The 22821-nt window shown below is 60.1% G+C and overlaps 2 protein-coding genes and 1 non-coding gene across 3 annotated transcripts; 2 read left to right on the top strand and 1 right to left on the bottom strand.

Annotated features, from left to right (window-relative positions):
* The first annotated feature begins 1628 nt into the window (after positions 1–1628).
* On the top strand, positions 1629–19512 carry RHBDF2 (rhomboid 5 homolog 2 (Drosophila)). Its single transcript, XM_008590112.1, has 19 exons — positions 1629–1663; positions 5606–5785; positions 9434–9597; positions 10374–10501; positions 11041–11236; positions 11322–11525; positions 12499–12627; positions 12971–13089; positions 13208–13402; positions 14416–14527; positions 14850–14915; positions 15076–15237; positions 15608–15717; positions 15859–15922; positions 16022–16116; positions 16432–16507; positions 16675–16775; positions 16961–17114; positions 18248–19512. Exons 3-19 carry the CDS (start codon positions 9454–9456, stop codon positions 18665–18667), a joined length of 2475 nt encoding a protein of 824 aa, XP_008588334.1. The 5' UTR covers positions 1629–1663; positions 5606–5785; positions 9434–9453; the 3' UTR covers positions 18668–19512.
* Positions 5872–5945, top strand: TRNAI-GAU. The gene has a single exon. It is a non-coding gene; the product is annotated as a tRNA-Ile (tRNA).
* Positions 19513–20102: 590 nt separating the features above from the next.
* On the bottom strand, positions 20103–22684 carry AANAT (aralkylamine N-acetyltransferase). Its single transcript, XM_008590114.1, has 5 exons — positions 22681–22684; positions 21543–21778; positions 21138–21292; positions 20442–20759; positions 20103–20114 (listed from the first exon to the last, which is right to left on the bottom strand). Exons 2-5 carry the CDS (start codon positions 21694–21696, stop codon positions 20103–20105), a joined length of 639 nt encoding a protein of 212 aa, XP_008588336.1. The 5' UTR covers positions 21697–21778; positions 22681–22684.
* Positions 22685–22821: the final 137 nt, after the last annotated feature.

The raw sequence follows: 22821 nt of genomic DNA, 5'->3' as shown, positions 1-22821 counted from the left end.
GCAAAGCGCAGCCCACACCAAGCCTGTGGTGACATGGTACCCAGTGGTGCACCCTCCCTCTCCAGGAACCCTCCTGCAGCCTGGTGTCTGACCCCGAATGGACCAGTGCCTTCTAGAGTCTTCTGCCTCCTCCCCCTTCACAGCAACGCTGAGGGGGAAGCAGAACTGAGGCGGGACACGCAGCCTCCCAGAGGAGGCCGGGCCACTGGGCAGAGCATCCGGGATCCAGCCGCTGCGCCCAGTCACTTTCCTCCATTGACCCCAGGCTCTGGGAGCTGCTGCTTCTTGCCTGGGGTGTGGAAGGGCACCTGTGTCCCTGTTCAGCTGCTGTCCACATGCTTGCCTCTACCAGCAGCTTCTGGATTCCAGAGATTTCCAGAGGGGCTCCTGGGAGGGCACCATGTGGCCAGGACAACACTGTGCCTAGCTGGGGAGGCCTGGCTGCACTCCTGTTTCCCATGGCACCTGTCCTGGTATCTTGCCAGCAGCTGCTGCATCTTGGGCTTTGGGACACAGGTCTCAGGCTCCCCGAGCAGAGGAGGGGGCATTCACACATCTGCCAGCCCTGCTGGCGAGTGGCCCTGAGAAAGCCGGGGTCTGCACAGCTGTACGTGCATGGTACCTGCTGCCGCCCCGTGCATGCACGTGCGCTCAGGCTCGCACCCTCACTCCTGTTCTTGGCACTCCCTGGAGCCCAGCGCCCGCTTCCCGTGTCTGTGGTTGGCGCGTGACGTCCAAGCCACTCTAACTGGGTCAAGGGGAGCCCAGGGCCTGGGGGCTAATGGGGAAAAGCCCAAAGAAGTCGGTGGGTCGCCAAGCCCCTGCCCCTCAAGTTCTTTCACTGCTGAACTGAGTTTGGGGGTAACCCTGCGAGGGGAAGAAAGATACAGGGGCTCTCTGGGCGAGGGCTGCTGTCAAGACCTCTTGGGGTGGAGGTGGGGTGTGAACCCACAGGCCGTTTCATTTTCCCTCTCCATTGGCGGCCGCCTCACCCCTTCCCCTCCTCTGACTCTGCTGGTTGAGTTTTTGGTCACTGACTCAGGCATGTCACCACTGCTGGTGCCCCCTCCTTCCCCTTCTGGCTCTCACGACTCTTCCCAAATCCTGCCCCCAACCCTGGGCCAACCTTCTTTTCGCTTTCCTGCCCTTTGCTCTTGTTCCTCCTGTCCCTTGCCGGGCAAGGAGGTGTGCAGGGGTGAGTCACCGGCTATGCGGGGGCTGGCTTGGGGACATGTGTAGGGGATGGGGTTAGATGGCAGCTTTTCCATGAGCCATCCTTCCGGGACTGGAGAGCTCCCCGAGGTCAGCAGAACCAGGGGTTTTGCTGAGGCTTGCACAGTAGGCGAGGGCTTCCTCTTGAAAGCTTCCTCTTTGCAGCTTTCTAAAAATGCCCTGGCTCCCAGCAGGGCCACCGGGCAGGGGAGCTGGAGTTTCACTTTCTGTGGCAGAGAAGCAGGGGAGAGCAGCCATTTCCTCACCCCCTGCCCTCGCCCTGTCATCCTGTGATTCAGCCGGACGACAGCCTGGGGCTGTCCACCGCCCCCCTTCCCTCCTGACTGCCCGCTCTCCAGGGACAGGGACACTAGCCGACTAGTCTACAGCTCCCAAGCCAGGCTGGAAGTGACTTCTGGCCAGTTGTGGTTTCTTCACTTCCTCGGTTCAGGTGACTTGATCCCCTCCCCACAGGAGGTCCCTAAACTTCCTGGTCATATCCAGTGGTTAATCATAGTCTCCATCTTTCCTCTCTTGAAGGGAGGGGGCTACTTACTCCGGGGACCCCTCCCTCCCCTCTGTCCCATTTTCTGGCTACACGTGGGCTCGGTCCTGCCTGCTTCGGTCTGGGCTGTAGCTGCTGCACTCTCCCCACCCTGCAGAGCCCAGGGGTCGTGGGGAATCCACCCGCCGTGAGCAAGACTGTGGGAGCCTCCAGAAACCTGCTCATGTGTGGGGTGTTGATGCCAGGCAGGTGGGGAGAGAAGGAGGGGACTCCCCACCGCAGGTGGAACTATACCTGGGAGCAGGTTGGGAGGGGACAATGGGCTGGAACTGTGTCAGAGGAGGAGCGTGGGCTCATGCCATCTGCATGGTGGGGGAGGGATGACCTCCCAGCACCCTACCCAGCCTTGCCACTGGTAGTGCTATGTTGGGGGACCTCCCTGGGGATGGCCTGGCATACCCTGGCCGTGTGGGACAGGGCTTGGTTGGGAGTGCCCAGCCTCACCCTTTGTGGGGAAACCGGATTCTCTGGGCAGCAGCGGAGAGTGGTTTCTGAGTCTGCATTTCTGTCATATGCGCCTGATCGTGGCTGCTGCTAACTGAGAATCTATCTGGACTGGGAGGCAGGGGGGATGGGGGGCGGGCACTGACCCTGGGCAAGGTGGGGTACAGAGGCCTCAACCCCTGGGTACCTTGGGTGATCTGAACTGTCTGGATCTGTCCCACCCTGACACCAGGCTGGACCCCACCTGAGCCCCAGTCCCTCTACCCAGGCCCCTTTGGCGTCTCCCAGCCATTCTGGGGAAGGCCATATCAAGGTCAGGATCCGGCTTGGCCAGGTGACCATAGCCCATCCAGGTAGTTCAGGCCTTCAAACTTCCCACCCCCTGCCCATGGGCTGGAAGCAGAGGCGGGTCTGGGGGTCTTAGCACAGCGGATGTGACTGTGGCCAGGAGGAAGCCTGGTCCCAGGATGTCACAATTTCCTCTGCAGTGAGCAAGCACTTCTGGGGCACAGGAGATAGTGCTGGGCGGGGTGCTCTAATGCTCCAGCACTTTCTTCTGCCTGGTCTCTGCCATCTGTGCTCCTCCACACCCTGGATTTGGGGCAACTGGGGGCCCAGAGTGGGTCCAAAAGTCCCCACCGCTCTCCTCCCCGAGAGAGGAGCTAGGCTTCTGGACAAGTTGGGGCAGGTAGTCGCCAGGGCAGGCCCGCCCCCTGGTGGAGAGGTGGGAGAAGTGGTGTTTGTGTACTCGTGTATGCACTCCGTGTCACACTGCTCTGTGTGTGTCACACTGGACCCTGACCAAGTCCAACTCACTTAACAGAGAGGGACAGTGAAGCCTGGGGTGACGCTGCTCATAGGCTGTTGCCTGGGACTCTTGGTGCTGCTCCCAGGATCAGGTGGCTGTCCTGGGCCCCATGCTTCCTCCCAGGAAAGTGCACCCCAGTCCTGCCCCTTCTCTCTAGGGTCAGGCCACTTCTCTTTGGGACCCCCAAGATTGCCGCAGGGCTGGTCCACTCTCCCCTGTCCTTTGGCCTTGGGTTGTGTCTGCCCTTCCCATCAGGAGATTGGCACAGATGCCAGTAGCACAGCAGGTCCTGGGCAGGGGATCCTCGCTGGGGTGGCATGGCCTCAGGGTGGGGAGGGCTGGCTGGGCAGCACCCCAGAATTGAAAGGAGTGTTTGGTGGGGAGTCTAGCAAGGAGTTAGGTGGGGAGTCTGGGCTGTGCTTGCGGGGAATGGGAGGTCCACTGGGGACTCATCCTGCGACATCATCCGGAGTCCTCCATCCTGGCCTCACAGTGGGCTTAGGGGTAGGGTGGGCAGCACTCAGTGGAGCCTGCCAGAGGGAGCTTCTGTCCAGGGTCAATGTGGACTGACCATCCCCAGCCAGGCATGTTCCCACCTCACCAGCCTCCCATCCAGTTAGCCATTAACAGGGGCTAGCTGAGTGCTGACCCTGTACTGCCCAGGGCTGGGTAGGGGACACCTACATGTAGGCAAGTCTGCAGGGTACTGGGAGAGGGCAGGTGAGAAAGTGATCGATTCTGTCTGGAGGTGACAGGGCAGACTTCCTAGAGGCAGTGATGTTTTACCTCCCCTTAAAGGAGCTGTGTGGGTTGACCAGGCAGAAAAGGTGGAGCCTGGCGTGCCAGGTGCAGGGCCTCAGATGAGAGGAGGTGGGAGCTTGGGGAGCTGCAGGTGGCCTGAAGTGCTGACTCCAGGGAGGTGATCAGCTCTGAGTTCCGGAAGGATCCTACCTTCTTGGTGACCTAAACTGAGCCAGAGTCTGGTGGCCCCGCCCTCGTCCCCTGCCTTCCTCCCCTGCCTGCCTCCTTCCCCTTTGGTGCCAGTTCCCCAGGGCAGTGCCCTCCTGATACCCTCTCACTGCGCCCTGGTCCCAGAGGAGACCAAACTGGGGAGTTTTCCCTGCAGAGGCCGCAGTGAGGCTGTTGTCTTGGAGCTGTCCCCAGAGTGGGCACAGGATTCAGGGAGCTGACCCAGCTTCCACTGAGTGATGTCTCCATGTGGCTGCCAGGGCTCCTTGGAGCCATCCTGGCCCAATGCTGAGGACTGTCTGCCCATGATTTCTGAGGGCCTTATACACGGTAGGGCGGTCTGCTCTGGGGTTTGGGGTCAGGACTCCCTAGCACATTGGGATTGAAGGAGCCGATGCCAAGGCCGTTGGTCTAAACCATAAAGAGGCTGGGTGTGCCCTGGGCTCACAACTCTACCTCAGGATCTTTCCTCAGGCCCCTCTGCACCCAACATTCCCCTCACCTGCAGTTGGGGGGCTTTGGCAACCGAAGGCCCCAATGCAATACGCAAAGTGTAAAGGGGCCCTGCCCAGTGGAATCAGAGGGGAGCCTGGACCCACCCCCAGGCTCCGGTTCACCCCTTGGTAGCCCCCTCAGGCCCCTGGGTAGCCCTGCGCATCTTGAGAGCACGGTTTGGAAAGCACTGGAATGCTAGACCAAGTTTCCCTCCAGGCTGGACCCTCCGCTCTGGCTTCCTGAGAGGGGGGTCTTCCAGCCCTGAGTGTACCCAGCTTTAGGGAAGGAGGCTGCCTGTCTGCCAGGGGGACCTCACGCCCTGGGGCCAGACGTCTTGAGTCCGGGCTGCACCCCCTCCTTGCTGTATGAGCTTGGACGAGTTACTGAACCCCTCTGAGCCTCCGTTCCCCGTCTACAGAATCGAAGTGATGATCACGTCTGTCTTGAAGGGTGTTTTAAGGAAAGGGTGGGATGAAGCACCAGAAGGGCCAAGCAGGGCCTGGCACATGTGAGACATGTTCCTGCTCAGCCTCTGGGGCATTGCCTGGCAGGTCTGGGGCTCCGCTCAGAGGAGGGCCTGCCGTGTGCTCTGCTCTGCGCAGGACCTATTAAAACCAAACAGGAATGCCACTGAGTTGTTTGCTTTAAAATGGTGAATTTTATGTTGTGTCAATGTCACCTCAGTAAATTATTAATAAAAACACCACTTCCAGACCGTTTGAACATGGCCTTCAATAGCTGGCTAACTCTAATCAAAAATAAGTCTTAATCAGAAGATAGCCAACAATTCTTAGATTTTTTTAAGTTAAATGTTTCTATTAAAGCCGTATTAAAACAGGAAAAAAAAAATAGGGACTATCTTCACTTTAATGTCCCGCTCCAGTGAGATTCCCAGACCAGAAGGAAGTGTTTTTAGGCCGTTGAATGTAAATACCTTGAGGCTAGTGCCCCGCTCAGCACCACAAGGGGCCCTTACTCCATATCTGCTTGAATCCCTCATCTGTACGGAGGTGGAGTTGTACCCATTTTATAGATGGGGAGAGTGAGGTCAGGAAGATTAAAGGATGCAATGGTTGCCATGCCCTCTTGAACCTGCCCTTCCTTTCTTACAGGACGTTGCCCTGCTTGACCTGGAGCTGTCTGTCCTTCCTTCCTGTTGTCTGTCCATCTGTCCACCTCTCCAAAGAACTGAGACTTGACCCCAGAGCATCTGCAGAGTGAGAGGACAAGGACATGCTCTAAAGACCTTCACAGCAAGACCCAGGAAGCCACAGGCTGATCCCAAACTCAAGGTAGGAAGCTGGGGTGATGGGCGGGCTAGACCCTGACACAGGCCGCTTCATGCATCTGTTTTTTTCCAACAAACAGGTGCGGGGCTGGCTGGGTAGCTCAGGTGGTTAGAGTGTGGTGCTGATGACACCAAGGTCCCAGGTTCGATCCCTGTCCCGGCCAGCCTCCAAAAAAACAACCAAACGAAAACAAACACGTGTTGATGCCTCCTGTGGGGCCAGCACCCTCCTGGCAGCGTGGTAGTGAATAAGGCAGAAAAGGCCTAATGAACGGAGAAGGTGAATTCAGAGAGGGGTGGGGGTGACCAGGGCAGCAAGGGGCGGGGGCTGCTCAGGCAGGCAGGGCGGGCTCCCCCGAGGAGGTGGCGCTTAAGCTACAACCAGGAGGAGGGGAAGGAGCCGCCCTCCCCGCTGCAGGGTAATCTGGGGGTGGCGTGGAGTGACAGGCTCAGGCTCAGGCCCGACATTTACTTAGCACCTGCTTGAGGTTTGTTTTCTTCTTTTTTTAACAGCTACGTTGAGATATAGTTCACATACCATTTAATTCACCCATTTAAAATTACCATTCAGGGGCCGGCCCGGTGGCGCACTGCAATAGTGCGCCGCTTGGGAAGCGTGGCGGCGCTCCCGCCGAGGGTTCAGATCCCACATGCAGACCGGTTCCCGCTCACTGGCTGAGCGAGGCGCGGGAGCAGCGCCGAGGGTTGCGATCCCGTTGCCGGTCCCGGTCCAGTACGGGGGCGACACTGAGGGTTGCGATCCGTTGCCGGACACGGAAAAAGACAAAAGACAAAAAAAAAAAAAAAAAAATTACCATTCAAAGGCTTTTAGTAGATGCAGAGTTAAGCAACCAACAACAGTCAGTTTTAGAGCATTTTCATCATTCCAAAAAGAAACCCCACACCCTTTAGCTGTCACTACCCGCACCACCCCCGGCCCCTTACCCAAATCTAAGCAACCAATAATTGACTTTTTGGGTTTTTTGGTGGCCGGCTGGTACGGGGATCGGAACTCTTGACCTTGGTGTTATAACACCATGCCGTAACCAAGTGAGCTAACCGGCCAGCCTTCCACCTCTATAGATTCTCCTACTCTGGACTGTCAGATGAATGGAATGACATAGTAGGTGGCCTTTGGAGACTGGCTTCTCTCACTTAGCATAATGTTCTCAATACTGTGACCCGTTTCAGAACTTCATCCCTTTTGTGGCTGGATAGCGTTCCATGGTACAGACCTACCAGATTGTGTTTATCCAGTCACCTATGGGTGGACACTTGGGTTGTCCCCTGGCCTTTGGCTTGGATGAGTGATGCTGCCGTGACCATTTCTGTGCAAGCTTCTGTGTGGACACACCGCGTGTGTCTTTGTTACGCATTCACTCACTTGACCCCCAAGGACCTTCTCCCAGAGAGGAACTATTTTTCTCCCCGTGGTACAGGTAAAGACTCAGGTGACGAGCGATCAGGGGACTTACCCCAACAGCAAGTGCAAGGCTGTGTGCAGGTCAAGCCCAGCCGGCCCGGCTACCACCTGTCACCACGACCCCCACCACTCCACCAGAGCTTGGCAGTTTCGGGACAAGGAGAGGCCCAGAGTGGCTGGGTCAGGGGAAGTGAGAGTGTGGGAAGAGCCAGAGCCATGCAGGGCCTAGAAGCCCCAGTGGGAAGTTTGAACCTAAAATGAGAACAGGAAATCCTGGGACACTGTTGAGCAGGGAGTGACATGGGAAGATTCCTGCTTTTAAGAGGTGACCCCAGCTGCTATGTGGAGAAAGGTCAGTTGTAGGGGCTTTGAGAGGCAGCAGGTACAGGAGTTGGGAGACCAGTGCGGTCCTTCAGGTGAGAGAAGATGGTGGCTGTGGTGGAGGCGGCATAAAGACGGAGAGAGACAATGGATTCAGAATAATTGCGGCTGTTACGTTACCTGCCTGTTCCACACTCTGGCCCCACGTGTGCCCTCATCTGAAGCACTCCCATGCAAGCCTCCCCTCCATCTGTGCACACCCAGGGTCAATCCTGGGAAACAAGGGGAGGAAAAACTAGACCTGCCTCAGGAACCGTGGGAGGTGGAGGGGAAGAAATCGCTGAGGGTTTAGCAAGAAGAAAGACACGAGGCAGAGCCCGAGATGAAACAGAGAGTGAAACATGCAGAGGCCGATAATTCCAGTGGGATCAGAGGGCAACTGGGGACTAGCGGCACGACCATGGAAAAGCCCCAGACGGGGTAAATTGCCACCTCCTCTGTGGGACCATTTGGCAAGATCCATTGAAGTTCAGGACGTCCTTACTCTTCAACCCAGCCATTCCACTCCTGGAACCTTGTCTTGTAATAATACTTGGACAAGCACACACAGTAGAGGCAAGAGTGTTTATTGCACTATTGGACGTGCATATAAAATGCCAAAAACATCCTAGATAACCAGAAGTTTGGAATGAAGTAGATCTTGGTACAGTCCACTCAATGAAATCTTTGTAGTTATCAAAAAAGGTAAAATATTGGGCTGGCCCGGTGGCGCACTGGAGAGTGCGCTGCTTGGGAGTGTGGCAGCGCTCCCGCCGAGGGTTCGGATCCCATGTGGAGACCGGTTCCCGCTCACTGGCTGAGCGCGGTGCGGGCGCGACACCGAGGGTTGCGATCCCGTTGCTGGTCCCCGGTACAGGCGTGACACCGAGGGTTGCGATCCCGTTACCGGTCAGTAAAAAAAGACAAAAAGGAAAAAAAAAATGGTAAAGTAGGGTAAGATGTCCACACTACAGATAAAAAGGTATGAGTGTGTGTGTGTAAGATTCTTAAGCACATATGTTGTTTCCAGGTGCAGAGAGGCACCCCTGGAGGGCGCAGTGGAGGTGGGCCATGCGTTCACTTTTTGCTCTCTAGTATTCTGAGTCTATTTGTGTGTGTGTGTGTGTGTGTGTGTGTGTGTGTGGTGAGCATATGTCCCTTTTATTGTTAAAATATTTTCTGACTATAAAAAGAAAAAAGTACCAGGTAGGTGGTGGTTTCAGTTTCCCCCAGGGCTGCCCTGCCCCAGGGACCAGCACTGTGGCTTTCTGGTCTCTCTGGGAGGTGGGCTGAGTGGCTGCTTCCTGCTGCACAGCTCAGGGACCCTCCTTGAGAACTGCCTGTTCCCTGCACAGCTGGCCCCAGGAGCTGCAGCAGGCGCCTGCCCAGCAAAGTGGGGCACTGTGTGGGTAGCCGAGCACACCTGGTTTTCCTGGAGCCTTTTCCTTGTCCTCCTCCGAGCTCTGCCCTGGAGACAAAGGCAGGGCCGTTCGTCCACTGGAAGCTGCCCTGTGGCCCCCTGGCCTGCCCTGACCAGGCGGCTAAGACAGCTCCAGCTCCAAATCCTTCACCTTTGTGCTGCTCCCATGGTTTGGTTCCCATCTGAAGCAGAGGGATCAGAAATGGGATGAGGTGGGAAGCTGAGGGCCTCGCAGATCCTCAGTGGTCTGGAATGCAAGTGAAGGTCAGAGATAGACCTTCTTACGGTGTTCCACCGCACCCAGGTGCAGTCTGTGCTTAGTCCCGGAGTTAGGTTTGCACCAACTTTAGGCAGGTGGGTTCTCGGTCTGGGCTGCCTGCCCTGGCGCCAGGGCCCCCACAGCCCCTGCCGCCTCCCCACACGCCCACCTCCCCCCGTCTCCATTCCAGCCCTCTTGCCCGTGCCCACCATGGCCTCTGCTGACAAGAATGGTGGGAGCCTGTCCTCAGTGTCCAGCAGCCGTCTGCAGAGCCGGAAGCCACCCAACCTGTCCATCACCATCCCGTCACCTGAGACCCAGGCACCCAGCGAGCAGGACAGCATGCTGCCCGAGGTAAGGGACCACCAGGGTGCGGGGTTGCTGCCCTGCCGCAGGCAACAGATGTGCCCACATGACACCTCTCAGATGGTTTCACTTCCCAGGGAGGCACCTGCCGCCTGAGCACAGCTGCCCTCCTTCCTGGGCCCAAAATATCACAGGGAGTGAGGCCCTGAACTTGCGAGCTCCGTCCCTTGATGGTCAAGGGGAAACAGGAGTGCTGGCCTCCAGAAAGGGCTCCCTGGAAACCAGGGAACAGGCCGTTTTCATTGCATCACCTGGGCTGTCCTCTCAGCCCCTCTTCCTGGGGGTGTGGCTTCCCGTGACTCAGGTGAGTGGGGACCAGACATCCTTGTCATCAGCAGCCTGCCTTTGCAGCCTCTGGTTTCTTTGGGAGGATGAAAACACATCAAAATTTCTGGATTTCTGGCAGCCCGGACTATTCCCCCACAAAGAGGTCATTGAAAATGGACCCGAGCAGCGTGGGCTTCCCGCGCAGCCTGGGGCATAAAGAGGAGCCGTGTCATGCCGCCTGCTTGCCCTGGCAGCTCTGGAGAACGTGCGGGAGCGGCCCAGTGGGAGGCAGGGCACTGGCTACCGAGTTAGGGCAACGCGTGCTGGGGTTTGCCGAAAAACAGTGGAAAATGGCGATTTTAAATTTGGAATGAAAGCAGCTCAGAGTGCATAAATTGGGATTGAGGTTTGTTCTCAGGGTTTTCAGTTTGGGAGGCTAAGAAGAGCCAGCCCAGGATCTGGGCTCCACTCGTCACAACCTGTCTTCCCTCCCCCAGAGGCCCAAGAACCCAGCCTACCTGAAGAGCATCAGCCTCCAGGAGCCACGGGGACGATGGCAGGACAACAGCTCAGAGAAGCACCCTGGCTTCCGCCGCCAGGCCTCCCTGTCCCAGAGCATCCGCAAGTGAGCACCCCCACCCTGCCCAGCCACCCCCAGCAACCTGGAGATTCCTGGCACCTGGACCTTTGCTGTACCTGGCTCCTGGGTCCCGTTTCCAGGAGTAGGCAGGCATTAATGAGCAGTGTCTCACCACAGAGGTGGAATATGGGAATCCATAGCATGGCATAGATGGGAAACTGAGGCCCAGGGTATGTGCCTTGCAGAAAGCTACAGTGTGGAAGCTGAGAGGGTTCAAGGAGCTGGGGGAGACCACTGCCCTGCAGAGTGGTTCCCCAGGGACTTCCCAGCCCGGCTCCTCATGGCCCAGGCTTCACCTCTGCTCATCTGGTCATTGGGTTCCAACCAGGATGCTCAAGGGGAGGCTGATGTGTCCCCTCACCTCCCCTAAAGGCACACAGATGCACACACGCACCCTCCCCTCTCGTCCCCGCCCCCGCGTGCACTTGGGTGCACACGTGCCGTCACCCTTCACGCACCCTCACGTTCATTGGTGCACTGGTGTGCACATGTACACGTCCACCTGTCCCTGTCTGCTCCCACAGGGGCACAGCCCAGTGGTTTGGGGTCAGCAGCGACTGGGAGGGGAAGCGGCAGCACTGGCAGCGCCGCAGCCTGCACCACTGCAGCATGCGCTACGGCCCACTCAAGGCTTCGTGCCAGAGGGACCTGGAGCTTCCCAGCCAGGAGGTGCCGTCCTTCCAGGGCACTGAGTCTCCAAAACCCTGCAAGATGCCCAAGGTGGGCTCCATCCAGGGCAGGAGGGTGGTAGGTGACCTGCCGCAGGAGCCTGGTCAGCTCCGCTCACCACCTTGCTCCCTCCCAGATTGTGGACCCGCTGGCCCGGGGCCGCGCATTCCGCCACCCAGAGGAGGCCGACCGGCCTCATGCCCCACACCCGCCACTGACCCCGGGGGTCCTGTCCCTCACCTCCTTCACCAGCGTACGCTCAGGCTACTCCCACCTGCCGCGACGCAAGAGGATGTCTGTGGCCCACATGAGCTTTCAAGCTGCTGCTGCCTTCCTCAAAGTAAGGGGCCCCCCTCCGGCAGGCTGTTCCCTTCCCCCTCCCACCTCCGCCCGGCCTCCCTCCCTCCCACTCCTCCTCGTGTCCCCTGAAGCCCAGCAGCCAGCCCACCTCCTTCCAGCCCCGGTTCCCTTGTGAGCCCCCCTACTGCCTCCCTGGTTTTGGAAGCTGGTTTCCACACTGATCTGTAAGCTGGGAAAGTAGGGAGTGAGATGTGTGCTTGCCACTCGCCCGCCCTCATTTACTGAGCCCCTCTTATGTGCTGGGCATGGGGGGTGTGGGGCAGAGTCACTACCCTGGCTGAGTTCCCAGCCCAGGGTGAGGGGCAGGTGTCACCATTCTGGGTGGTCAGTTCAAGAGAGGGGCTGACGTCAGGGAAGGCAATGAGCTGAGCCCCCCAAAATGAGGAAACGGTAGCCAGGGAAGGGAGGGAGAAAGAGACAGAGGGAACAGCATTCTCAGCAGAGGGAATGGCATATGCAAAGGCCTGGAGGTAGGGTGGAGCGTGGTGCAGCACGTGGTTTGATGTGGTTTTAGTGAGGGGTAGTTATGAGAGGAGTGGCAGGAGATGGGGTCAGAAAGGTGGGCAGGGGCCTGGTGTGCCGTGCCAGGAAGCCGTACTGCAGGGGTTAGCGGGGGGACATGGCCTGAGCCTCAGGGGTGAGGGTATAGGTTGTGGGTTGCTTTCAGTGTTGGGGTGCCAGCTCCCATGCCAGAGGGGCAGGAGGTCACCAGGGCGGAGATAACGCCAAACCACAGGTGAGAGCGGCGTGTTCGGAGCCAGAGGAAGCTGGTGCCCGTTTCCTGGCTTTCTAGTCTCTGGAGTTCCTTTTGCCTATACAACCTCAGACATTCCCTGCTTTGGGCAGGTGCTGCCCCCAGGGGGATGAGCCTGATGATTCCTCTGATGTTGGGGCTTGGGGACCCGGGTTGCTGGGCCCTGGTCCTGATGTCCTCGCCTCTGCCCCGTGCACAGGGGCGCCCAGTGCTGGACGCTGCCAGTCAGCGGTGCCGGGTGATCAGACGCAGCTTTGCCTACCCCAGCTTCCTGGAAGAGGATGCGGTCGATGGGGCAGACACATTTGACTCCTCATTTTTTAGTAAGGCAAGCACGGGGTACAGGCCTTCGGGGACAGCAGAGATGGGGTGGCCTGGGATCTGGGTCTGTCGTGTTCTGCCAGGGTCCCTGAGAGATCCAGAGGCCCACCGGTGGGATGTGGTGCGGCCCTGCATGGAGCTACTGTGCCCCCATCTTTTTGTCACATAGAGCGAGGACCTAGGGTGGGGCATGGCGCTAGCCAGGGAGTCACCATTCTGCGTCCCCTTCCGTCCTGAAGAGCTTGTCTGTCCAGCCTTGTACTGCCCTTGAATTGAGGTGTTGGGGGGCAGCGTTTGGGACAGTGACTCCTTATACTGTCTTTTTCTGTACCCACCCCACCCCATCCCAGGAAGAAATGAACTCCATGCCTGATGACGTGTTTGAGTCTCCCCCACTCTCTGCCAGCTACTTCCGGGGAATCCCACGCTCGGCCTCGCCGGTCTCCCCCGATGGGGTGCAGATCCCTCTGTGAGTGCTGGGGCATGGTCCCTCCTCCAGCCCAGCCTCCAAGTCCCTCCTGAGCCCCCCCCTGGTGGGGTCTGGGAGCTTGGGGAGCATGTCAGGCTGAGAGCCCCGTCCCTACCAGGAAGGAGTATGGCCGAGCCCCAGTGCCCGCGACCAGGCGTGGCAAGCGCATCGCCTCCACCGTGAAGCACTTTGCCTTCGACCGAAAGAAACGGCACTACGGGCTGGGCGTGGTGGGCAACTGGCTGAACCGCAGCTACCGCCGCAGCATCAGCAGCACCGTGCAGCAGCAGCTGGAGAGCTTCGACAGCCACCGGTGAGACACCACCCTCCAGAGCCCCCCAAAGGTGTAGGCGGAGGGCAGAGGGACCCAGAGCCACCCAGGAGGGTATGGGAGTTTCCAAATTCCCCCAGATTCTCTGGCAAGCATTTTGTGTCTACTGGAGGTCAGGAGCGTAGTGACGAGCAGGAATGTGCACCCTGTGCTCAGGGGCGTGTCTGGGCAGGGCCCCAGGTGCTTGCTGCCTCCTCTCCACCCCCACCTCTGGGCCTGCATCCTCAGCGGGCTCCCAGACAGCAGTCAGTCAAAACACGTTCATTGAGATCTGCCCCTCCACGGCCCTGGAATAGAGCCCAGGAGAATGATGGAGCAGGAAGGGCCAGGTGGGTCAGCGGGACAGTTAGAAGCTGAGGCCATGAGCGAGGGACGCTGGGGGAGGCTGTGCACAGAGACCATGGGGGAAACCAGACAATTGGGGAGGGGCAGTTCTCACAGAGTGTACAATTGGCAGTGACCTGGTAGACATTGGACCCCGAATTACAAAAAAACAGCAATGACAGGTATGCCGAGTGTCCTGGAGGAGGTCGTAGAATGGGGCTGAGCAGCTGCTGGGGAGGGGTGCAGTCAGGATGAGCAGGAGTTCTCTGTGTGAAGAGAAACGGGAAGAGCACCCCAGGCAATGGAAGTGTCATGTGCAAAGGCCCTGGGGCTGCAGGGGGCATGGCGTGTTCCAGGAACTATAAGAGAAGGAGTGGAAAGAGGCCAGAGAGGTGGTGAGCGCAGCAAGGCTTTGCAGCCAGCCAGAGCAGGGCCATTTAGACTTTATCCCAAGGGCAGTAGGACAGCATCAGAGGGATTTAATCCAGGAGAGAGAACTTGGAGGTGCATCTTAAAAGTTGCTCTGGGAAGGGTGAGTTGGGGTAGAATAGGAGTGGAGAGGAGGGAGGCCAGCTGAGCATCATGGCAGCCGGGCCAGGGGTGGTCCCCCGGCTGGGACTGAGGGTCTGAACGTGAGTTCGGCTGTTCTGACCCGAGGCCTCCGTCCGCAGACCCTACTTCACCTACTGGCTGACCTTTGTCCATGTCATCATCACGCTGCTGGTGATTTGCACATACGGCATCGCGCCCGTGGGCTTTGCCCAACACGTCACCACCCAGCTAGTAAGTCAGGCTCCACCCTGGGGGTCCCAGCCTTCCCCAAGAGGCTTTAGCATCCTAGGCCCTGAATCCTTCCCACCACAGCAACCTGGCTCAAGCAGAAGGTGCTCGGGGCTCACCGGAGCTTGCGGGTTTCTGGAGGCTTTACTCTGGGGTAGCGAGACCACTCACCCTCCTGCTGCCCTGACCTCCTCCCCACAAATCCAGGGGAGGCCTTGCTGGAGGGCTGTATGGGATGGGGCTCTGAGACAGCTGTCCCACCCTCACCCCCCACCCCGAGGAACCGCACCATTCTGACGCCCCTCCTTACACTGCCCCGCAACAGATGCTGTGGAGCAAAGGCAGCGTGAAGTACATCCAGCAGGAGAACTTCTGGGTCGGCCCCAGCTCGGTGAGGACCCAGGCCGGGGGTCACCATCTGAGCAGGGAGCCTCTGTGCCCCGTCACCCCCAGCTGGGCAGGTGGGCCGTTTGCCCATAGCCCCCTCATCAGGGGAGACTTCAACAGAGCAGAGGTGGAGTTCACTCTCCCCCTGCCCTGCCCTCCCCCAGATTGACCTGATCCACCTGGGAGCCAAGTTCTCGCCCTGCATCCGGAAGGACCCCCAGATTGAGCAGCTGGTGCGGCGGGAGCGAGACCTGGAGCGGGATTCGGGCTGCTGTGTCCAGAACGACCGCTCAGGCTGCATCCAGACCCAGCGGAAGGACTGCTCGGTGCGGGTGGTGCCCTCCAACCCCTGCCAGCCCCACTCCAGTCCAGCACCAGCTCTACTCGCCCTGGCCTGGGGGAGGGGCCCTTTAGAGGCAGTGACCACATCCCCTCCTTCCTCCCCCTCTGCCCCGCCGAGCCCTGCACACACCCTGCACAGGAGAGAGTGGAAGCCACTGCCGAATGGCTGGCTGACTTCCATCAGCCCCAGAGAGGCGAAAGCCAGATCTCAGGAGTGTCAGACAGGGGTGGGGGGCCTGGAGGGTAGACCTGAGTCCTGGGGCAGTGGGAGAAGCCCCTGTCCTGGAGGGTCTCCTGCCCACTCCAACAGGGGTGACCTCGCCTCAGCATGACCAGCCCTCCTCCGTCCTCCAGGAGACCTTGGCCACTTTTGTCAAGTGGCAGGATGATACCGGGCCCCCCATGGACAAGTCTGACCTGGGCCAGAAGCGGACATCAGGGGCTGTGTGCCACCAGGACCCCAGGTACAGCCAGAGCCGCTCATGGGTCTCAGGGCAGCCCCCGGCCAGGCTGGCAGAGCCACCCACTGGGATGTTGGCAGGTGGGCATGGTGGGCTGGGAGCGCAGTGGCCCCTCATTTTGCCCAATCTGACCTCTGTCTCCAGGACTTGCGAGGAGCCAGCCTCCAGCGGTGCCCACATCTGGCCTGACGACATCACCAAGTGGCCGGTGAGTGAGTGCCCTGGCAGAGAGAGGTCTGGGAAGGGTGGGGATCAGGGGACTGCCCCCTGCACAGGCCCACCCCACGTTGGTGCCCCCTCCCGGCAGATCTGTACTGAGCAAGCCAGTAACAACCACACAGGCTTCCTGCACATGGACTGTGAGATCAAGGGCCGCCCCTGCTGCATTGGTACCAAGGGCAGGTGAGCCCGGCCCACACACTCTGCCACCTCTGCCCAACCTGCCATCTCCCCAGCACTCCCATGGGCCCTCTACTCCTCTACCACCACCACACAACCCACCCGGGCTGATGCCCTCCAATAACTGTCCCTCCCCGACCCTGGGGCTCCCATGGTGTGAGCAGGAGGAAGAGAATCTTGCTCCAGGGCTGGGGTCTCTGCAGAAGGGCATCCCCCTTCCTGCTGGTGATGCCTGCTGTGGCCAGGCTCTGGGCTCCAGGCTAGGTGGGCAGGGGTCTTCAGGGCCCTGATACCCCCTCTTACCTCCCCATCCCCCAGCTGCGAGATCAGCACTCGGGAATACTGTGAGTTCATGCACGGCTATTTCCACGAAGAAGCAACACTCTGCTCCCAGGTGAGGCGAGGCCTGGCAGGGGCCCAGGTGGGAAGCGAGAGTGCAACCTGGGCAGAGAAATCCAGGCTCAGCAGCCTGCTGGGGCCGGAGCTCACATGTACCCCTCCACATTGGGGTTCAGACACAGCCCACTTTCTGGGGTCCTGACCGCCATGCACCCACCCCAGGTGCACTGCCTGGACAAGGTGTGTGGGCTGCTGCCATTCCTCAACCCAGAGGTCCCGGACCAGTTCTACAGGCTCTGGCTGTCTCTGTTCCTACATGCTGGGTAAGAGGCTCCTCACTGCCCCCAGCCCTAGGCCCTGTGATTGCCTCCCACTGGGACCCCCAGAGAAAGGGCTCCTGGGCCAGGCCCAGCCAGCCCAACATTCCAGATGCCACTGCTGCTGGGTGCCTGGCTGGCGGGTTGGGCAGGTGTGGGAAGGCCTATGCCGGTGTGTTCCCTTCCCACAGTGTGGTGCACTGCCTCGTGTCTGTGGTCTTCCAAATGACCATCCTGCGGGACCTGGAGAAGCTGGCCGGCTGGCACCGCATTGCCATCATCTTCATCCTCAGCGGCATCACGGGCAACCTTGCCAGTGCCATCTTCCTCCCGTACCGGGCAGAGGTAGGCACATGGGGAACAGGGACAGGGAGGGTGACGTGTAAGGAGAGCTAGCCCTGCTGCCCCCTGCCCCTCCCACCCCGGATCTGCCAGCGGGGCACAGGGCCCCTCCCATGCCAGGCTCAACAGTGGGCGTTCTGCTAAGCTGGGGGCTTATTGGCTAGTCCCTTAATCCCTGGCAAGAGGGAACAGTGATGCTCTTGAGTCAGCAGAGATCTCCAACCCTACCCCATGCTCAGACATCACCTCCAGCGAGACCTTCCCAGACCACCATCCCTCACTCTGTCCCTCTTCTCCACTTCATTTCTCTTCGTGACCATGCCCACTACCCAACAGTGCATCTCGTGTCTGTGGTTGGGCATCCGCAGTTGCCCCTGTGTGGCCGTCCTTGACCTCCAGGCATGGCCTTTTTTTTTTTTTCGTGTCCGGCAACGGATCGCAACCCTCAGTGTCATGCCCGTACCGGACCGGAACCGGCAACAGGATCGCGACCCTCGGTGTCGCACCCGCACCTCGCTCAGCCAGTGAGCGGGAACCGGTCTGTGTGTGGGATCCAAACCCTCGGTGGGAGCGCCACCGCGCTCCCAATCGGCGCACTGTAGCAGTGCGCCACCGGGCCGGCCCATGGCCATTTTTTGATCAACTCAGCCTAACTCTTGGTTAGCTTGTGCGGTATCGACCCCTCCCCACCACATGCCGCCCCCAACAGGCTTATCTGTTGTCTTATGGCATCGGAGCCACCCTGGGTGGAGCGGGAACCGGTCTGTATGTGGGATCCAAACCCTCGGCGGGAGCGCCACCGCGCTCCCAATCGACGCACTGTAGCAGTGCACCACTGGGCCGGCCCATGGCCATTTTTTGATCAACTCAGCCTAACTCTTGGTTAGCTTGTGCGGTATCGACCCCTCCCCACCACATGCCACCCCCAACAGGCTTATCTGTTGTCTTATGGCATCGGAGCCACCCTGGGCATGTGCACAGTCAGTGCTCGGTGTTTGCTGGAGGGGTGGGCAGAGCAGGCCCAGCTTTGGTCCAGCAGCCGACGAAGCCCTGCGGCCCCTCGCTTCGGGGTCTGGCACCCCGGGCTGAGAGGGGCTGTCCAGCCAGCTGTGACCGGTGTCCCCTTCCCCGCCCAGGTGGGCCCGGCTGGGTCACAGTTCGGCCTCCTGGCCTGCCTCTTCGTGGAGCTGTTCCAGAGCTGGCAGCTGCTGGAGCGGCCGTGGAAGGCCTTCCTCAACCTGTCGGCCGTCGTGCTCTTCCTGTTCATCTGCGGCCTCCTGCCCTGGATCGACAACATCGCCCATATCTTCGGCTTCCTCAGCGGCCTGCTGCTGGCCTTTGCCTTCCTGCCCTACATCACCTTCGGCACCAGTGACAGGTACCGCAAGCGAGCCCTCATCCTGGTGTCGCTGCTGGTCTTCGCCGGCCTCTTCGCCTCCCTGGTCATCTGGCTCTACGTCTACCCCATCCACTGGCCCTGGATCGAGCACCTCACCTGCTTCCCCTTCACCAGCCGCTTCTGCGAGAAGTACGAGCTGGACCAGGTGCTGCACTGACGCCGGCCCAGCTGCCACTGCTCACCGAGCGCTGGTGACTCAGGGCCTGCACCTGCAGCGGCCACCCGCCCGCAGAGCCCCACACGCCAAAGGCCGGCGGACAGGGCGGGCCCCACGGGAGACGGTCGATAAAGGCGGGTTCCTTGGGGAAGTGAGGCCCGTGTGTTCCCAGCCCCAGGCTTGGGGACACCCAGAGCACCTGCTTCTCCGGGGCTCGGGTCCCAGGCCCCGACTTCCTCCCCATCCCCCTGTGGTAGAGACCGCCTCCTGGGGTGGTTTCTTTTCTGCCCAGGGTCCTCAGCTGCTGTCCCTGCTGGTGCCTTGCCCCCCACCCCCACCGTTACTGTGAGTGTGACCTTGCCAGGGACGTGGCCACTCCCTTGGTTGCCCCCAGGGCTGGGGTCCTCACCATGCTCCCCACAGCCCCCTTCCTGTTTCTCCTCCTCTGTCTGCCCTGTGAGCCGACACTGCCCGTAAGGCTCCAGGGTGGGACACTGTGGGACAGGCTTTGACCGTGGTCTAGGGGGCAGAGAACAAGCAGGAGACACAGCAGGCCGGGCCCAAGAGCCTTTGCTTATTCTGAGAAAATGGAAGCGGGACCCCCCAGCCCTCCCCTGGGTGTTAGCGTCCCACCTGTCGGGTGGCTCTGGTGACCGCCAGCCCTGTCACTTCTGCCTCACTCACCTGCATGGGGTCGGGGCTGAGCCACCCCTAGGACCTGCTCCCAGGGGTGCTTGGACTCAATCAGGCCTGTTTTTTACCAGCTTATATTATGGTCCTAATGTTTAAAAGTAACGCTAACTCTGTATGGACGATGTCTCAAATGTATTAAATGATATTCGTTACAGAAGTCTTGTCTTTACCTGAGACCTCGGGTAGAATGACAGCTGGCACTTCAGGGGGGAAGGGCTCATCCCTGAGTTGTTCGGAGGCAGTGGCTTGGTCCGAGGGACAGTAGCAAACTTGTTGTACTTCTCAGGATTTAGTTGGACCAGAAACCAGATTGAGAAACCACATGGAAGACCTCAGGGGGTCCCTTGAGAGGGCTGCGTTGAATTCTTAGGCCTCCGGGGTGCCCCCCACCTGCTCTGCCCATGCCTCGGGTCAGTGAGGGGCTGACGGGGTGGGCTGCCCTGTGGAGGTGGTGCTGGGGAGCAGGCACGGCACTGCCACCACTCCAGCCGGGCGGAGTCCATTCCCTGTGCCTCGCCCACCACCTTCCACACCACACCGAGGAGCCACCAGGGAGGCAGTGGGGGTGTAACCACTTTATTACTGTGGGCAGAGGAGCCAGTGTGGGGGCTGGGGGCAGCAGGGAAGGACAGACCTGGGGAGGCAGGTGGGGCCATGGGGTGCCCAAGGGGCGGGTGGCTCTGGGGCTGCCTCCATGGCTCAGACCGCCCTGGCCCTCCCGCATCCTGCTCCGGGCTGTCCCCTATTCCAGGGGCTGAGGGTGAGAAGGGGGGTCCGAGAGGCGGGGGAGCATCAGGCTCCTCCTGTGAGGATGCCCTGGTGCTGAGTTCCTTCCTGCCCACCTGCCCAGAGGAGGAAATGAGCCAGCGGCCCAAGAATGCCTTCCGTGGTCCCCACTTACCAACCCAGCACAGAGTTTGGAACACAGGAGTTCCAGAGGGCCTCAAAGGACAGAGGGCACAAAGCCCCCTGCTCTGTTTGAGCAGCCTGGGCTGGGAGGAAGCCAACCCTTTCCCTCTCCATGCCAGCTGGGGTGAGCCCACAGCAGAGAAGGGGACCCCAGCCTGCCTCCCCATATCACCCACGGCCAGGTGGGGAGCCCAGATCGGCAGCCGCTGTTCCTGCGCGGGGAGGCGTGGCCCCGCAGGGAGCACTGGAGCTCCGTGAAGGTGAGGGAGCCCATGGTGACAGCACACGGGCCCACGGCATGGAAGCCGAACCTCTTGTAGAAGGGCACCAGCACATCCTCACCCATGAGCATGGCCGGCTGGCCACCCAGGTGGTGCAGGTAGCGCCACAGCAGGATGGAGCCCTTGCCCTGCTGCCGGAAGGTGCGGTGAACAGCCAGCATGTGCGGGTGGGCTGTGTGGCCCCCAGGCCTGTGCAGCATCAGCGACTCCTGGGAGGGGGAGCAAGGGGTGTGAGTCCAGGTCACCTCTGCTGACACTTGCTACCCCCAAGCCACCTGACCCAGGCCAAAAGCAGGTGTCCCCTGAGTGCCTCCAGTCAGGATTCCCTTTCTCACCCAAGGAAGGCCCCAAATTCGGAGCTACACCCCAGCCCCACAGAGGAAACTGCACGAAGGCCTTTGAGACCCAGAAGGGCTGGCACTCTTGCCCTGGCAGCAGGCCTGTGGCCTGTACCCATCTCTCCCATCTGGAGGAAGAAATCCCAGCCCCTGGGCTCTTCTCCCACCATCTGGCTGCTCTCATGCAAGGGGCCGGCGGCCTCTCTTCCAGAGGCCCCAGGGAGCTGGGTGTCACAGCCCTGCCCTCACCTGAGTGAGTCTCTCCTTGTCCCAAAGTGAACTAATGATAAAGGCCACAAGGTGGCCTTCCTCAGACCAGCCCAGGGACAGCTCTGGACACAGGGTCAGGAAGTGCCGGATCTCATCCAGGTACAGGGGGCAGATGCCCGAGACGGAGACGAAGGCTGTAGCACAAGGCACAGGCGGGTGACAGGGGTCACTGCGCTGCAGGCTCGCTGTCCCCCTGCACACTGGTGTCCCCTCAGATGCCTCCTCCCCACTTCAGGGCTGTCGTTCCCCCCCCTTCCTGAATGCTCACACACTGCCCAATACTCTGGGACCCAGCCTCCAAGGACAGGAGACTCGAGGGTCTTCTCCCCACAGATAAGTGGGCCAGAGCAGAGCGTCCTCCCTGACCCTGTGCAGGCTGCTCACCTTCGCGCTCGATCTCAAACACGCTGATGGCGTCCTCTGGGGTGAGGCAGCGGGACTCGCTGGCAGGGAGCGTGTGGCGTCGCTGGCAGCTCGGGAACTCTGGGTCCCAGGAGTCAGGCACAAGGCCTCGGGCTTCAGGTGGTGAATGCTCCATGTGGACATCCCTGCCACTGGTGCCTTCTTGGGGTGTCCCAGCTTTGGAAGTGGCCTCCTCGACCAAGGAGGGCTCCCAGCACCTGTGGGGGAAGAGCAGGGGGGTCAGGGGTCTGGTCCTCATCTCCAAAGACGCAGGCCAGAGACATGGGGCATGTGGCCTCTGGTAGCCAGAACTGGGGTGGGGCCAGCCCCCAAAGTGATGGGCACGTTCCCCGGGTGCCTGGCGCCCGATGCCGTTCCCGGGGACTGCAAACATTGGCGCTCTCTTCCCACCTTTCTCTCACAGCCCCTCCAAATCTCCAGAGTGGTCTCACCATCCTCTGGATATATCTGAGCCCCAGGAGATGGTGGGAGGGATGGGCGGAGCTCTGTAGAGCCTGGGGCACCTCAACACTGCCACCTAAGGGGGCATGAGCCCCCACGGACCCCTCCTAATGCAACTGTGTGCTGGGCTGGAGACCAGGCCTCCCACTCATGCATGTGAGTGGTTTGTCTCACCTGCCCAGAGGGTGACTTCTGGTCCTTTGGATGCAAGATGGTGTGGCTGGGAGCTCTTTAGGCAGCCTCAGCCCTTGATCCTGGAGGAAAAGCCTCTTAATCAAAGTGGGCCCTTATGGAGCCTCCACATTTACCCAGATGGCCTCACACTGGGCCACCAGCATGTAGAACGTCTTAGGGGGACACATTGGTTAGAGGGAGTCAGGGTCTGCAGAGGGTCTGAGGGTGTGGGGAGGAGCAGGCACGAGGGTGCACAGGACACCTCCTGCCCTGCCCCGGCTCATCAGACATGCCCCTGTGGGCACTCTTTTCTCTCTCCCATGACACCCTGCAGATTTGCAGTTCTTAGGGAAAGCCGTGCCTTCAAAGACACTTCAAAAGCCCCACGGCCTCTCCATTTGTCTCCGTGTCTAAAAGCTGCAAGCAGGGTAGCTCCTATTCCTGAGGGCTGAGACCTGGGGGTGGGAGTGGGGGTCCCACTCACCAGGACTGTGGGGAAGGGGCCCCAACGTTTCCTCCACAGAGCCAGTAACCCTGGGGGCCCGTCTGCAGGTGCAGGAAGCAGGAAAATCCAGGACTCCTGGCACGGGGCTGTTGTAGCAGGTGTCACCTGGGCAGCATGCGA

Source organism: Galeopterus variegatus, unplaced genomic scaffold (genome assembly GCF_000696425.1).
Source record: "Galeopterus variegatus unplaced genomic scaffold, G_variegatus-3.0.2 Scaffold5848, whole genome shotgun sequence".
In the NCBI taxonomy this organism is placed as follows: domain Eukaryota; kingdom Metazoa; phylum Chordata; class Mammalia; order Dermoptera; family Cynocephalidae; genus Galeopterus; species Galeopterus variegatus.
Note: the sequence above shows the minus strand (reverse complement) of the source record. Positions and strands in the feature narration are given on the sequence as shown.